This window comes from Aphelocoma coerulescens, chromosome 4 (genome assembly GCF_041296385.1).
Source record: "Aphelocoma coerulescens isolate FSJ_1873_10779 chromosome 4, UR_Acoe_1.0, whole genome shotgun sequence".
Lineage (NCBI taxonomy): Eukaryota > Metazoa > Chordata > Aves > Passeriformes > Corvidae > Aphelocoma > Aphelocoma coerulescens.
The window spans coordinates 13,888,803-13,906,108 of record NC_091017.1 but is presented as its reverse complement, the minus strand read 5'-3'; the positions used below and the strand labels follow the sequence as shown (position 1 = coordinate 13,906,108).

The window sequence follows — 17,306 nt, the reverse complement described above, 5'->3', positions numbered from 1 at the left end:
ATTCCCTTGGGTCCTGTCACTGGTCACGACAGAGAAAATTTCAGTGCCTGCTCCTCTGCTTCCCCTTGTGATGAAGTTAAAACTGCAATGAGGTCTCCTCTCAGTCTCCTCCAGGCTGGACAGACCAAGTGACCTCAGCCACTCCTCACACACCTTTCCCTCAAGCCCCTTCACCATCTTTGTGGCCCTCCTTTGCACCCTCTCTAATGGCTTAATGTCTTTTTTATATTGTGGCACCCAAAACTGCTCCCAGCACTAGAGGTGAGGCTGCCCCAGTGCAGAGCAGAGCAGGACAGTCCCCTCTCTTGCCCAGCTGTCAATGCTGTGCCTGATGCCCCCAGCACACAGCTGGCACTCTTGGCTGCCAGGGCACCGCTGACTCACATTCAACTTTCCATCAGCCAGGACCCCCAGGTCCCTTTGCACAGTGCTGCTCTCCAGCCTCTCATTCCCCAGTCTGTCTGTACATCCAGGGTTGCCCCATTCCAGGTGCAGAATCTGGCCCTTCACTCATTAAACTTCCTACAACTGATGATTGCCCATCTCTCTAATTTGTTGAGGTCTCTCTGCAGGGCTTCTCTGCCCTTGAGGGAGTTGACAACTCCTCCCAATTTACTGTCATCAGCAAATTTACTTAGTATTCCTTTGTACTAGTTTGAAAACAAACCAGTGAGAGGCACCAAGTCAGAATAACAATTTAATGGAAATTAAAGAAAAGGAAAAGAAAGTAAAAGAAAACACTGACAGAGTCAAGATACAACCTGAGTCCCTATTAGGCAGGGTAGTGGTAGCAGTCTGGTGGAATGGTGGCTGCAATCCTCTGAAGTGGTGATCCTGTAGTAGAAGGGGTCTGCTCTTCCTCAGAAAGTCCAGCGGTGGCTGTGTAGCTCCTGTCCTCTGGAAATCCAGTGGAGCCAGTATCTTTGGTGCTCAGAGTCCCAGATATATCCACGATGGGATGCTTGGCTCCTCCCTCTGGGTGGAGCATCTCACAATAGGGTAATGAGTCATGAGGCCAAGTGTTGATTAGGCTCGTTAACAGAAGATAGTCCGGAGGGAGTTATCTCTGAGTCATGCAGCAGGACAATGATGGGCCATTAACAGCAAGGTAGTCTGGGGGGAGGAGGCAAGGAAAACACTGCCCCACCTGATTTCAACAGCTCATGAGGATGGTAATAGAATACACTGCAACCCAGGACATCCTTTGAGTTCTGCATCCAGCTCATTAATGAAGATGTTGGAGAGCACAGGGCCAAGGATGGAGCCCTGCAGAACCCCACTAGTCACTGGACACCAGCCTGATGTCACCCCATTCCCTATAACCCTTTGTGCCCGACCCATAAACCAGTTGCTCACCCATTGCATAACACAGTTATCTAGCTGTGTGCTGGACATTTTGTCCCAAAGGACACTGTGAGAGACTGTATCAAAAGAATGGCACAAGTCCAAAAAGGTTATGTCTACTGGCTTTCCTAGATCAACTAGGTGGGTTTATTTGATAGAATGCAGCTCTGAAAGCTGACCGTATCCTGAGCTGCATCACAAGCAGCATGGCCAGCAGGTCAAGGGAGATGGTTTTCCCTCTCTATTCTACTCTCATGAGACCCCACCTGCAGTACTGCAGCATGCAGCTCTGGGACCCCACATAAGGACATCAACCTATTGGAGTCCAGAGGACTTAATGAAGATGATCAGAGGGATGGAGCATTTCTCATGTGGAGACAGGCTGAGAGACTTGGGGTTGTTCAGCTTGGAGAAGACAAGGCTTCAGGGAGACCTTACAGTATCTTCCAGTACCTAATGGGGCTACAAGAGAGCTGGAGAGGGACTTTTTACAAGGCCATGGAGAGATAGGAAAGAGGGAATGGATTCAAACTAAAAGAGGGCAGGTTTAGATTAGATGTTAGGAGGAAATTCTTTGCTGTGAGGGTGGTGAGGGACTCAGACAGGTTGCACTATGTAGTTATTGATGCCCCATCCTTGGAAGTGCTCATGGCTAGGTCAGATGGAGCTCTGAGCAATCTGATCTAATGAAAGGTGTCCCTGCCCATAGTAGAGGAGTTGAAACAAGATGATCTTTAATGTCCCTTTCAACCCAAACCATTGTGTGCATTAATTCTGAGGTATCCGTCTCTGACACCATGTTTTCAAGAAAGCCCAAAACTGGACTAGCACTTAAAATCACACTGAAGTGATCTGAAACATTGCACTCAGCTGAAAGAAGAGCTGGGTAAAGAACCTCTGAGCTGAGTTGCTGTGACTGACCATGTGTGCATTTTTTTCTTTTACAAAGCAAAGTCCATGTAAATGACTTGTTTTGGTTTTGCTGCAATGAGCTAAAGGTGTGCAATTTCAGCCAACTCAAAACAGCTGCAGGATCCATGACCCCGAGCTGTGTTGTGGGGTACTTTTTAGAAGTCTTCTAACAGGACTACAAGTGTTTGTCTATCATCATATGTGATGACTACAAATATTAGAGAATAATGCAAAGAAAGTTAGAGAGGGATATTTTTAAGCAGTCCTGCTTAGGCAAATTAGATGCATCTAAATATTTACGACCTAAACTTATATAATTTTTTCTTAAATAGATGAAGATTTATTATTCAGTCTCTTAAAACGCATGCTTGATTTCTCCACTCTGTTTTCCTGAAAGGTCATTAAATGTTAAAAAATATATACTGATTTTTCCATCTCATTGGAAAATGTTGTACCCACCTAATCCATCTCCTGCCAAAATCACCTAATATCTCTGCACTGAATCTAGCCATAAAAGAAAGAAAGTGTATGACAATAAAATTTACTGTTGTATTGCTTTTTCTTCTTTAAGTAGAATCATAGACCTGTAAGATCTTTGGTAAACTGATGTCAAACAAGTCCTCCGGATTTCAGTACTTTGAATTGTTCCTTTTTTCTTCACTTGACTTCAGTCCTATTTCTGGACTTTCTAGACAGCTCTGTCATAGCTTTATAGCCTTTTTGTTACGTAGTCAGAAATGCATTGTTTTCATTGTGCAATTGGTAACAGACTTTTTAAAGTTACCAAGGATTATCTCTAAGACTTCAAAAGTGTTTCGAAAAGGAAAAAAAAAAAAAGAAAAGAAAGGACAAGGGGAAAGTCTCAAATTGTTCTGATGCTAATTTATCAAGCATAAAGGTCAGCATTTCTCAGTGTTCTTTCACATGCAGAGATTTGTAGTGATTTTGGGAGTAGTGAAATGTAACAATGCAGTGATTTGGTGGCATTTTGGTTCTGTAGCGCATGCTCTTTGAATTAGACTAAACCAACATTTATTCTCAAGCTCATCAAAGCACTCCATCACAGGAGTGTTCTGGTAGCACTTGACAGCAGCCAGGAGGGCTCTCAGGCAGGCTGAGAATTAATGCTGCTATATAGAGGTCTGTCGCGGTGGAGTTGGATAGTAAAGTGCCACAACCTTCCCAAAAGCGTCTCCAGGAGGAAGCCGCTCGATGCAGCCACCACACTTGCACACACACGTACACACATCGGATAGCTGGCAAAACAGTCCGACGATGAAGGAGCAGGAAGGGTCTTTGCATGGGGTTCTATGGGAGAGATTTATGGCAGCCACACTTGTGCAAGGTTCCAGAGAAGCAGGCCTTGAACAATGGGGGGTCCAGGGTTATATAGGGGAGCGGAGAGAGCACCAGGGACCAATGATCTGAGGGCAAGGGGTGGTGTAAAGGCGGGGCCAGGGTAAGGGAACCAGTAGGGAAACTCTGAGGGTGTGGCAATGGGGTGTATAAGGTAACAAGGGGTGGAGCGGACAACAGAGCCAACCAGGGAAGCAGGACTGGGGTACATTAACATAACAAAACAGAGCTTAACGTAGAAAGGAACCTAGGACTTGTCCCACCATAGGACTCCCTTCATTCCTTGTCCAGCAGGCTGGCCCAATGGCCTCCACAGAGGTCATGGGAACCACATTCTATACTATCCTTTTATCTAGCTCTCTACTTCTTTCACATTAATTAAACAAGACACAAACTTACCTGGGAAGTAGAAATACTTTGTTCCCCCCCCCCCCCCGAGAAATGTATTGTCCATGCAGGACTGATACTCCCTCTCAGTCGGGAACATCTGGCATCTGCTCAAAGACTGCATGCTGGTTCTAGCCTGTAAACAGATGCTGCTGTCCTTGCTGAATGCAATTATATTGCAGTCACAGGTCTGCACTGGATCCATTTTACTTTGTTCTCAGATATATGAGCAGGATAAACTTTAAACTGACCACTGGCTCTTCCAAGTGGAACCTGTTTATCCAAACACTTGAGCTGGTGCCACTCGTCCCTCAACCTTGCCAAAGGTGTCAGAGCTACTGCAGAAACTGACCTTTATTATCAAGGTTTTCTGTCTTTTCTCACCCAGATTCTCCATGTCTGTGATCCAGATGGCATATTTATTCTTTAGCAAGTATGTGATTGATTATAAGAGTTGGATTATAAGATTGAAATAAGAGTTGGAGGGACTTCATAATTATTTAAATAGGTGCAAACAATTATCCATCTTAAATTTACATACAAAACTTGTGTGACTTCCTTGGCCTGGCTTCTGTAGGCAGGATAGATCTTCCTTCCTTCCTGTTGCTATAATACCCCTTGGTGGTGGTGGTGTCATATTCCAAATGTTCTCTGCAGGAGTGAAAATTTCAGTCTCCATTATCAGTCAGCCCTCTCTGATTAAAATGCCAGATCCTGGAAACAAATGGATTTGCTTCTAGTCTGTTCTTTTTTGATTAGACTGATTGCTCTAACAATAAAAGCAAAGTTAGCAGCATCCCATTGTTTCTGTTGTGGGGTCAGGCATCAGTTCTCAAAGGCAGGTGAAATCCAAATTGGGGCTTCCATGTGATCAGAATTTGGCCTGGCAGCCAAAGTAGCACATTTTTCATAAAGTCAGACCAAACACAAATATAATCTACTATATATCATATCCCTTCTCCTAAAACAGGATTCATGTTTGTGTAATGAGCCTTCAATTATTATCTTCACGGAGACAATTTTGTTATTGGTGATGCTTTCTTCACCCAGGGAAAAAATCCAGCCACTGAAGAAAACAGAGTTTCACTTTGAGTTTTTGTGAAAGGTTTTTGCTCATATTACTTTTAGAGTAGATACCAGATCAAGTTGTTACTTTGGAAGGAAGTTGTTTTTGTAACTCAGCAAGATGCATTTTAAGAGTTGAGGTATTCTTATTGATATTTTGCTAGCAGAGGATTTTTTTGTTGCTTTCTGTCTTAGTAATTTCATTCTTTTCACTTCAGTAAAGAAGATAGTGTATGGTTACCTGCCTTTCTTCATATAGCTTGGTTATGCTCTGAAGACAAGCAAGCTGAATCATCCTTTTTCATGGTTCAATTAAGGGAAAAAGGGAGGGATTTATAAGTCTGCACATTCTCTATAATTTATGAAGATTATTTTAAGCAAACCAATCAAGAACCCCATCCTTATTCTTGTTTTTATTTTTCCTAGTGAACATTACATTATAGAAGTCCAGCTTCCAGCAAAGATGTTTGAGCTGCTGCCACAAGAGATTAAAGAAGGAAAGCTGCTTCGCATGTATCCAGTGCTCTTTAATGTTGGAATCAATGAACAGCAAACACTGGCAGAGAGGTAAGAAAAAGTCATGTTTCGTTTTCTGTCCAAGTACTACATGCTGGTACAGGATATCTCTCAGGATTAAAAAGAAACCTTTTTTGTTATTTGCTCTTGGACTGTCTCAAATTGACTTAGTGTATATTTTAAAAGGCATTAAAGGAAATAATCACAGGCTGTGAAGCAATGCAGAACAATGAAAAAGTCCAAATGAAGATAGGACCATAAGCAGGGCTTCGATTCACAGAGTCGGTGCTATGTTTCTCTTGGACACAGATGCAAAATGGATTTCTGTTTCACAGATGCAGAATTTTGTTTGTATGCAGTACTTTGAAATTCTCAAACAAGAGTCTGAAAAATAAAAATTCTTATATCTTAAAGGTGAGGTTGAAGAGTCTGGACAAGTCATATGCTAGATAAATTTTCTCAGGTTTTTGGGGTTTTTTTTCCATTTTTTTCCAGGGTTGTGGAGTGGTAGGTAATAATAGGGAATGCATTAGTAGTATGTGTGTAGAAACATGAAAGCTGATGAAGTTCTGATATTTTATTATTACTCCTCTGCAACAGATTGCTGGAAACTAATTAATTAGTATAATAACAGTCAAAGTTTCACCAACGTAATAATTTTTTCTTCCATCTGTTGGTCATGTTAAATTACCACATTTGTGCAGGGCTAAAACTGCAAGGTAGAAGTCAAGATGTCAACACAGACAGCTACTTTTTTTAAACTTTTTTTTTTTCTAGCTGCTTTTATTAACATAGCATCCAAAATATATAATACTTATCTTTAGGTTGCATTTGCTATAAGCTCAAGAGCAAAAGTATAGCTGGAGAAATAGAGGGAGGCAGTGAAAATCCTTAACCTGCACAATAGGCAAGAATTTAAGCACCCCAGGAGTTTCACCTCCTGCTCTTTGTAGAGAGCCAAGTAAAATCAGTCTGTTAAAAAAGACCATCAGGTATGTTTGTGGATGTTTATTGGAGACTTTTCCTAGATGAGTGGTGATATGTGAGGAAATTTAGGCAGAAAATTGAAATGGGAGACACAGACTGAATCAAAAGACAGTATGAACTGGCATTTTACTGGTGAAAGACTTGGGTAGCTGGTTAGAGAATTTGGGAACTTCTTGAAAATGAAAATAGGTTATTCTTGATGCCATAAAGAGGAAAGTGCTGAGAGAAGTGACATGGCAAAAGTGATAATGTGCAAAACCATGACAGTTGTGAGTGGGGCACATCTAATTTTCCAAAATAAGAGAGAAGGCAGTATGTGGTAACCAAGAAGCAAGTTGGTGAGAGCTTACATGGGTGGGATAGGGAGGAGGGATTGAGTGTTACAAATGTTCTGAAGAAAGATTTGACAAGGTTTAAAAATGGCCTGATTACATGGGGACTTGTAGAGGAGTTGGCATGAAAAAATGCCTGGCTTGCAGGTGAAGTGGCAGGAGGTACTGTTCACAGTGGTCATTTTACACTGTGCACAAAGAAAGCCATGAGAGAAAAAATAATACCCGCATATCTATAAATATGGATATGTACTAATATCTACCAAGCAAATCAATTCAATGCAGAAGCAGCTTTCCTACATGCAGCTACAGTCTGCTTTTGTCTTAATTAAAAATATTGCTTAACTCCTAAAGTTGCACATTTGTTTTTGAGACTGAAAACTCCACATGATTTTTGGTTAAAAATATGGGGGCTTTTGTGGGATAAAGAACATGAGAATATAAAAACATTTTTGTGGCTAATTTCTAGGAAAAGTTACTCTATTAGACAAAACCATCTCCTTTTTGTGTTGTTTCCTGATAGAATACACTTGAGATTATTTCTGATTTAAAGGAAACATTCTCATGTGACAGTGCAGCAGTGGCTACGGAGGAAGTAGCCGAGTCTTCTCCCTCTTCATCTGATTAAAATATTTGCTTCACTTGTACACAATGTAGCAGTATATTTGGTATCTTCTGGTTTGTGTCCCCTTTTCTCTACCTGAGTTTCTCGCTTACCTGCCCATGCCTCTCTTCCTTTACTCCTCCATTTCAATTTCAAAGCTATTCTAAAGATGAAATGCAAAAACTTGGCCCTAACTGCCCAGGGGACGTTCCTGTCTTTACAATCACATCTCCTGTAGTACCATGAGAGGTACCATGAGATTTATTTTTTTGGAGGGTGAAACTTGGCTGTTGTAGAAATCTTGGCCATAGAGAGAAAGATATTTGTTGCTATAGCTGTAGTTAGTTTGTAGATAAGCTTCTTTCCATCTTGCATCTCTTCAGTATTGTCCAGCTCTTGTAGAAATTCATATACTTAAGCAACAGCAGCAGTAAGAGATGAAGGAGTTGGTGTTCTCTGCCCATCGTGCCATTTGGAATCCCCCCAGAATGCTTTTTCATTTATTCAGGATTTGTGAGGGCAAAAATAATAAGTGCCTTACTGCACATTTGTAAATGGATTGCTATGTTAATAATATTTTTGGATGAATTATCCATCAGTGATGATCTCATTTCCAAAAATTAGTTCCAAAGCACACAAGAACTTAACTACTGCATGTTTGACAAAATCTAAGACATTCAGCACTATAAAACAAGCAATATAAAATCAAAGTTATTTGTTTATGCAAAGATAATGGTGAAGGATAATTTATCTTTGTTTTGGTTTGGGTGTTTGGGTTCTTTTTCATAATTTATTGTGCATTTTCATAGGTTTGGAGACACCACTTTGCAGGAAAACATTAACCAGGAAAACTTAGAACTTCTCAAAGAATATTACAAGTTATTTACGGAAAAAATGCCTCCTGATTGTGAGTACAAAACAATGCAATATCCAGATGGCTTTGAAAAGCTTTGATGGGTAAAAGGTTATAAGACAGTAATGTTAGCAGAATCACATAACTTGTTCCATAAATTTAAACATTTTGTATCTGTACACAGCCCTGCTGATGTCAAGAATGAATTCAGGCCCAATAACACAGCAGAAACTACAGAGAGAATGAAACAGAGTAATGATGAACTGAACAGCTATTTTAAGTTATTAAAATAATAAGTGTCTTAATATTTCAAGTAAAGGACAGTCTGAATCTACTGTATTTGGAGAGAAATAGTGGGAAATGTCATCAGTTTCGGTCATTCCCTCTGTTCTTATTCTGAAAATGTATTGAGGTTTGGTGAAACACAGAGAAATATGCAGATGCAAATACAGGCGAAGAGCCACGTCATCAAAATATGAATAACAAGGTTTCATTAGACTAGCCCCTGTATGCCAATTTTCTAGAAATTCGATATCATAAACATTACTATGCTCTTATTGTCGAAAGCAAGGACTGAAAAGATATTTGCATCAATCTAATCCTGTTAAAGTGGTTTTAATGCCCAAACTATAGTCCCAAATGTTGCAGATTTAACAGCCTGATTTTTAAATCCTGTGTAAAGCTTTGATATGTCACTGTGTATGAATACATGTTTATCTTTTATATCAAGATGATTTTAATTTGTTAATAATTTTGACAGAAACAAAAGCTCTGTTCCTAGAAGGTGGGCAGGATGCCCATCCATCCACCCACAGACCTAGTATTTCTAGGATGTCTACAGAGAAACTCACACAACAAGTTGGGTAATTAATTCAGGGGAATCTTGCCAAGAAAACATCCTTGAAAAACTAACCTCGTCTAGAGTTAGGACTAAGGTAGATCTGCTAGCTCATAAATGGATTCGATTATATAAATGCACAAATTTGCATGCAGATAGTATTGGCAGCTTTTCATTAACAGAATTTAAACTTGTACTGCCTTCCTGCAGGATTATTAGTGAGCCACACAGCTCCTGGACTTCTTCCAGACTGTGCAGGCTTTTGAGAACTAATCTTGTCTAGTTCATCATCTCTTTTCTGGTTATTATAACCTTCTTTCTTCTTTCTTTTTTCTCTACCTTAAAGATCTGAGTCTCTTCTTTATACAAATTTTTATAGAACACAAAGCACCTGTTGGTTCCATTGCCCTCCCAGTAGTTGCCTGCCATTATACAGAATCACTCTTCTGCCTTGGAGGAATGTGCCTTTTAAACCAGCCCACTGGGAAAAAAGTGAAGCCCTCAAACTTGTTCATTTGGGGAATGACTTTAATCCCTCCCCTGTTCCCCCACCTCTGGAGGACAAACCTCCATACAGAGCTGGCAGCAGCCCCAGTGCTGTAGCCAAGTGAGAAGCATTCAGTGTTGAAGGCTCTTTGATGGTTTTGTCCCACCTTTCTGGATAATTTCCTGTAGTGCCAAATCTGTGCTACAAAATGAATGCAGGACCCTGTTCCCAAAGCTGTTAGTTCCAGATGGTGGTCATAAAGCCCAACAGAATTTGAGGACTCACAGCCCTGTTTGCCAGGCTGTTGCATCCACCTTTGGCAGCCTCCCTCGCCTGCTGCTTCATTCATATATTTCCTATAAAAAATTCAATTTTCCATGCCCAGAAAGGTATTGCCACCTTTGCTATTAGTCTTCCTCTCATGTCTGTATTTTCCCTTGCCAGTAAGATTCTTGCTTGTAACTAAGCAAACACTGACTTTCTATCTTCTTTAAGATGAACATACACTCCATCATTCACCTGTTTCTTAATATCTTACGTTCTTTTATCAGAAACTGAAAATAAGAGTGTGTTCCCAGAAAGATTCCTACCAAAATGCTGGCCAAATATAGCTCTGGTTGAGGCACCCATGTGGTACTGGTTTTATAGAAAAGCTGTCTTGGTTTGAAAGACAGGTGTCTGCTAAGGAAGGCAGAAGCCTCCCTTGGAATGGCAGATGCAACCCTCTTCCCTCCAAGATATTATAATTTTGAAATCAAGGGCTTTTAGGCAAAGATGAACCAGTCAAACAAACAACAATAACTATGGCAGTAACAGCAAACAATCCCAAACCCAGCCCCAGCCTTCTCGACTGTCGGGCCCTTTCCCCCTGGGTGCAGTTCCGCTCGCAGCCGGCAGGGGCGCTGGCGGCTCCCGGTGAGCAGGGCAGGTGCGATGGTTCCCCCATGGCTGCAGGGGGCGCTCCGGAGCGAGCTCGGGGAGCATGTGGCACTGGTGGTCTGGGGTCCCCGGAGGGGATGGAACAAAGGCTTCACAAACCCCTGGGCAGCCGATCCCGGTGTCCGGCTGGACCCTCGGGAACGGCAGGCTGGAGCGGCAGGGACGAGCACAAATCCTGGGTGGCAGAGGGATGTATCCAAGCGGGGAACCCCCCGGAGCTCTGGGCAGGCAGGGCGAGCACGGCTACAACATAGCGAAAGGCTCGAAGCAGCGGCAGGGCAGGGTGGCCACAGCCCAGCCTCCAGCGGGGCAGGGAAGGCGGCTTTGGGATCCCGGGGCTTTCCAGCACAACGAAAAGCAGCCGAAGCAAGCCGACTCCTCTCTGTCCCAACGCCAGAGACCCTACTGCCCACACACCCAGATGAAACAAAAGGAGCAGCCAGGTCTTTTGTCTCTCTTAAGCACCCAGCGATTTGTCATCTTAGTAACAGTATGGGGGGAAAAATTCCTTTGACAGAAAAAAAAATCTAGACCTCTTAAAACCCCAACAAAAGCTAAGGATAGTAAGGGTCCAAAAATGCTAGACTGTTGTTCAGTAGTAGATAATTAACTGAAAACAATAAGGCTGTTTGGTACTTCCAGGCTTCTCCCTCTTATAATCGATGAGCCTGATTTGATGGTTTAATACTGTGGGGGACCCAAGGAGTTTAAGCAATTGATCATTTCCAGTCAAGGTGCAACTGATTGGGCAGTACTATAAATTAGGAGACCCTTGCTTTACCTGTGGTGAAGTCACCCCTCTGAGATGCTTCATTTTCTGCTGTGGACCCAAGGAAAGCTCCCTAGAAGCGATAAAGTGTTTAGTGATATATTTACATAATCTCGAAGCATCTTTGTCACTGTGTGCTTTGTGTTTTAAAGAAACAGATTCAGCCATAAGTGCAATAGTCTAGCAGATTGTGATGTGTTTTTATGTGTTCTGCATAATCTAAGTGTACAATCAGGACTTGTAATACACAGTTAAAACAATCCACATTGACACTATTGCAAATCTAGTTTGAATGTACTTTTTCCTCCCTTTTTTTTTTTGTTTGTTCATTTGTTTGTTTATTTGTTTGGGGGTTTTTAGACAGCACAGTATGAGTAAAGCAACTTAGCTCTTTTTGAATATATTTAAATTACTTCTTATTATGAATCATGGATAAGGGAAACTACAGAATTTATTAGATGTAAAAGGTAAAAGCCTGTTGATAAGAGGGATCATTCCAGTTTGGATCAGGTTAGGAGAATGGACATTGACCTTCATTAATGCTTCTCTCATTTTTATTCTTTCAATTGAGTATAAGTCTTTTGGGCTTGGGTTTGGGGCCTGGGTTGTTGGTTTTTTTCCCCTCACTGGATGGACAATTTACTTTCTCTCCTTGAAGAAACTGTATTCATTTACCGATTTAGTTTTACTTTGTCTCAGTTGATTCTGAGCCCTTCTTTTTTTTGGTGATAACTATAATTAAGCTTCTTTTTACTTCACCACCATGAGAAGAAATAATTTCAGAAAACAGATTTTCTTGTTTCTACTGATTTTCAAAGCTAGTGAAGATAAAAGTTACATTAGAAAAAACCCTCCTATATATACATATGAAACAGAGGAGGAAATTAAATTACCTACTCTTGAATTTTTGCTAGAGATGTAGGACAAATTAAACTTCATCTTAGATGCCATACCCAGAACAAGCAGGTAAAATTTTTTATCTTAACTAAACCTGAAATTATTTTCTACTTCAAAATAAAGTCCCATTTAATTTCAGACTGAGAAATACACTTTGTTAAACTTCAGAGGGGATACTTAGTGCTGTTTAACCTTATGTTACATTATATACAAAATTAAGGCACATTTCAAAACAAAAATGAGATGTTTCAATTTGAAAACAAAACTAAAATTTTTTACTTTAAAATAAAATAAATCATCCCATCAAAGAGCAGGTTGTAATACATTCAGGATTTTTTTCTGATTTCCATTGAATGCCTGTAATAGCTGATGAACAGAACTACAGCAGAGATTTGATTTTGTTTTTCACCATCCATTTATAAGATAAAGGTTGAAGACACTTTAATTTTCCACATGAGTATCTTAGGGAGGACAACCCAATACTCAGACATAAGGTTTGCTTATTCCTTAAATATTTAGCTGGTAATTTCCATCCTGTGTTCCCAAACAAGGCTGTATATAATAGACCTGTTCTTCACCATGAGCATTCTTTAGTCAGGACAACCATATCACCAACCTTATCATAATGAGCAACTTTATCATCCTTTTTTTCCAGGTCTGCCTCATTTTCAAGAACAAAATGATTTAAAGGGATTGCTAGAAAGTCTTCATCAAAACATCCAGGCCAAAAAGAGAAAGAATGTAGAAATCATGTGGCTGGCTGCGACGGTAAGCTCTCTTGTTCCAAAGAAATTGATGAACTAATGATGAACTATTTTTCATAAGCCTGCTGATATTGTAAGTGCAATGGATTTTAAGGATATGATTGGAGAACTCACTGGTTAAAGTAGGCAGATGTGCTGAAATCATTTTCTAACATACCCATTCTCATAGTCACTCATTCCATTCATAAATGTATCTCTTCTTCCTCCACTTAAATTGCAGATAATTTCTTTTTTGCACTTTTTAAACTGGTAGAACCTGCCAGATTTCAAGCGATTTGATTCATATCCATTCTTTGATAATATAAAATTACTCCAAATAATTTCTTTTTTGTTGTGTCCTTGAGGTATGATGTGGGACATGATTGCTTGCTCTGGCTTTTTTTTACTATTACTACGTTCAACTTTTGATTTTCTGTAATTAAATTAATTTCACAAATAACTGTTGCAAAAGACATGCAAAGGACAGACAATCAGACACAGGGAGAACACAAAGAAAATTGTTTATCTAACAATGATTAATACTTACTTTGCTTTTTTCCCATAATTTCCTTCTGTTTCCCAATTCTATGGGGTTTGCGCATACATATTAAAAAAAAAAGGCCAGGAAAAGAACTCTTAGATGTTTATAAAGAGCTCAGGCTTTTCCGGAATGTGAAATTCAGCCAGGCAGTTGTCTTATATTTAGAAAAGTACCCTTGGTATCTCTGCTGCCTTATACCACCAGGGAGTTTTTGGTATCTGCTGAAAGTGAAGCAAAGCTTTGTGTTTTGGGAGACTTTCAAATGTATATACCCTTCACGGCAAATAAATATTTGATACAAAATTATTAATAACACATTCCATGACTTTTTATTAACGCTGGGGAAAAGACAATCTTAACATAGTCTTTGAACGATGTCTTTGTATTAATAACACTGCTGTAACTTTCACATTACTAATAACATTTTGCCATGTGGTCAATAAATATTATCACATGCTATTGCAGTATAAATCCTTTGTAAGTAAAAATATAAGGTTTTCTTGCAGTACCAGTCCTGCAATTACTATGAAACATTGCTTTTAAAAAAGTAAAAGATACAGTATAAAATTAGTTACAAAGAATATGCCAGAATGTGCAAAATCTTTGGGTACAGAAAGTTGTATTTTACCATCTCTTCGGGGTTTCCTGAAAATAGTTTCATGGGTAAAAAGCATTCTTTGGATATAACAAAGTGCTTCAGGTTTTCCCTTCACTGAATTCTATTTCTCTTTAGGTTCCCTTACTTTAACTTTCTGAAATGTGTATTTCTGGTTCCATTGATCTACACACTGTTGTGTTATGTTCCATTTATTTCTTGAAAAGGACGTAAGAATATAACTTTGTCAGTGCAGTAGCTGTGCAATATCACTTTTTTATTGCAGTAGGTGTATGAGATTCCACGTATGTATCTGTACCTATATGTAATCCCTGATATAACAGGACTGTAAGAATAAATCTAATAGAAGTTAAGTCTATTTCTTCTCCTCCTATGTCCTGCCTACATCAGAGCCCATCACTCATCCAGAGTAATTGCCTGGGATTTTCTATGACTTTATTTTTTTATGTTTTTTATCTTTTAAATTTTTTTAATGACTCATTCACATTGAATAGCCCCCATGACTCCAAAGACACTATTGTAAAGAGAATTAATCTCTTCAATTAAACACTTCTTTCACAGCATTATTTAAGAAAATTATCGTATAGTACTTTATTTAAATCCCAGTGCAACTGTGCAAATTTTTAAAGAGCTTTCACTTTTAAAATTTTGAATTACAGGATGGAAGAAACACTCATAGGTTCTCCTTCACTACTCTGTACCTCTTCAGGTTCTGATTCCCTTAATTGATTCCCTGAATTGAACTTTTGAGATTGTCCTCACCATGGTATCACAAAGACCTTAAAGACTCTAAGTATTTTCTGGGACATTGATTTTAATAGAATTCCTGAGAATGCACTTAACAGATGGAGAAATGCTTACTTGCTGAAGTGGCACTATGGAGATCATGTTCCAGTTTCATCCTACAAGCTCTCCCATGATAGCCAATGTGGGAAGTTCCTTTGCATGATTGCTGCTCTAATTTATTGCCTTGCCTTATGTTTCTCATAAACATTTTGGGGTTTTATACTGATATGCCTATGATTCTCCAGGGATAGGTGTAAGCAAGGCAAAGTATTACCTTTTCTCAGGACAAACTATATGTGGTGAAAAGTAGATGCAAACTTGGGCATGGCATTTCTCCTTCAAATTTTTTCTTTTTCTAGTCAAATATTGTTTGAAACCGAAGTATAAACTAATGAACTGGTACAACCACAGATTATTCTTAAGGGGAGAAATTATCCTCAAAAATGTCATGTTTCTCTTATGCCTTATAACTTTTTCAAAGTATAAGTAGACAATCCATGGCAGTCATTTGTGTTAAACTTTATTAATTGTGAGTCACATTGAACAGTTTTCCTGTTGAAAATAAAAACTATTTAAGTTCAGATGTGTCTGAATCCATATGTTCACAAGAAGCTATTCTGCTGCATTCATGTTTGTGAGTTTAGACTTATCAAGGTTTTTCTTTATTCATTAGGTGTTCAGACAATTAAGCTTTCATTGAGCAGCATGTCACTAGATTAAGTGAAGGAACGGTTTTTTTATAGCCTAGGCTAACAGAAGTCCTATTTCAAGTTCAGGAACTGGATGTACCGGTACTAACTTTTAATAGGCGCTTGCTTCTTGAGAAATACTGTAGCTCTCTGTAGGCACTTTCTGGGCTTGCAGAGTTGTAGGGGCTGCACAGCCTGCCTGGTGTGAGAAGGGCCAACCTGTGGGGCCTGCCTGTGTTTCAGATTTGCCGGAAGCTGAACGGAGTGCGCTTCACCTGCTGCAAAAGTGCCAAAGACAGGACATCCATGTCGGTGACACTGGAGCAGTGCTCCATCCTGAGGGACGAGCACCAGCTGCACAAAGACTTCTTCATTCGGGCGCTGGATTGCATGAGGAGGTAGGTGGAGTGCTCCAAAGCGCACTTTGAGCTAGGCCAGGACCACCAGCACAGAGGGTCTAAAGCTGGTTGTAAAGGTCCAGCAGAGCCCGGGCCTGGCTGACCACAGTCTGAGCAGCAGCCTGACCACTGGTAAGTCACCTCTGGGTGCAGGGTCTTTGCAGCTGTGTGTTTTATCAGTAATTAATGGTTTCTGAGATAGAGATGTGAAACTTTCAGAGTGTCAGCTCACTGACTGTAGAATCTGAGCAGCAGTCTGAACAGCAGTTGTTTTAAAAAGAGTTTTTTCAGTTTTGAGGGTATTTTTAAAAAACATTTACACAGTCATTAAATAATTTGTATAACATTTATACAAATACTGTGAAAGCGAAAGAAGCATATGTTACAGATGGCAATTCTTCCTAGTTTGTGTTATTGAAAAGAAACATCCAACTAAGTTTGGACTGTTGGTGGTTGCCATTAATATCTGATAAAGTCATTACTGTGCTTTAAAAAAAAGTTAATTAAATGATGTTTTATTCTAAACAGAAAATTGAGGCTGATGTTATCAGGAATGTGTAATTAAAAGATGTAAAGATTTCTCATTACCTGAGTCTTTGATGAATAAAAACCTTTATTGAGCAAACAAGTTTTGATCATAAAATGAATCCAGATGCTAGATTGTCCAAAGAAACTTTCATCATTGGTTTTAATGAGCTTAATCATATGGTTTTAATCATATCATAACAGTTTTAATCATATTTTCTATAGGAGTATTTTAAAATGTATCCACAACACTAGAATAACATAGAACAAAGGTCACTGTAAAACTGATAGAAAATCTTTTGGTCAGCCTGCACAGAAGTAACTGAATCATATTTTTCTTGGACTTTAGTGAAACACAAATTGTTTGTATGGTGGGTTTGCAAAGATCATACTAAGTAAACAATCATGTCTGTAATGGGTAATTCTGGACCTTCATATTTATTATTGCCATTCATATTTATCATTATTAGGTGTTTAATGTCTCGATTAATACTGTAGGCTTACCCACGTCCTTTTGTCCTTTGGCAAAGATAGCTGTTCTAAAGGAAAAAAGGTAATTTTATAAAGAGTAGATGGCCAGAGATGGCTCAGTTGTAGGTTTGGTTCACAAGGTGCTGCTAATGCAGTGAGATGTGGTGTGTTGAACTGAGCTGTATTGTTTTGTATGTATTGTTACCTTGCATTAATCCCTCAGTCTCTGCAGTAATTCAGTGAGTAAATTA

The 17,306-nt window shown here is 39.6% G+C and overlaps 1 protein-coding gene across 22 annotated transcripts in view; it reads left to right on the top strand.

Annotated features, from left to right (window-relative positions):
- The window catches only part of INPP4B (inositol polyphosphate-4-phosphatase type II B), a 390,079-nt gene that overhangs the window by 266,707 nt on the left and 106,066 nt on the right, over positions 1-17,306 (top strand). For all 22 annotated transcript variants that reach the window (XR_011150457.1, XM_069012729.1, XM_069012737.1 and 19 more), the window contains 4 exons: positions 5,491-5,631; positions 8,313-8,410; positions 12,942-13,054; positions 15,905-16,059. Coding sequence is in view for 21 of the 22 variants with exons in the window: in XM_069012729.1 (XP_068868830.1) it covers positions 5,491-5,631; positions 8,313-8,410; positions 12,942-13,054; positions 15,905-16,059 (507 nt within the window). In the remaining variant the exon portion in view is untranslated. The remainder of the gene's footprint in view (positions 1-5,490; positions 5,632-8,312; positions 8,411-12,941; positions 13,055-15,904; positions 16,060-17,306) is intronic.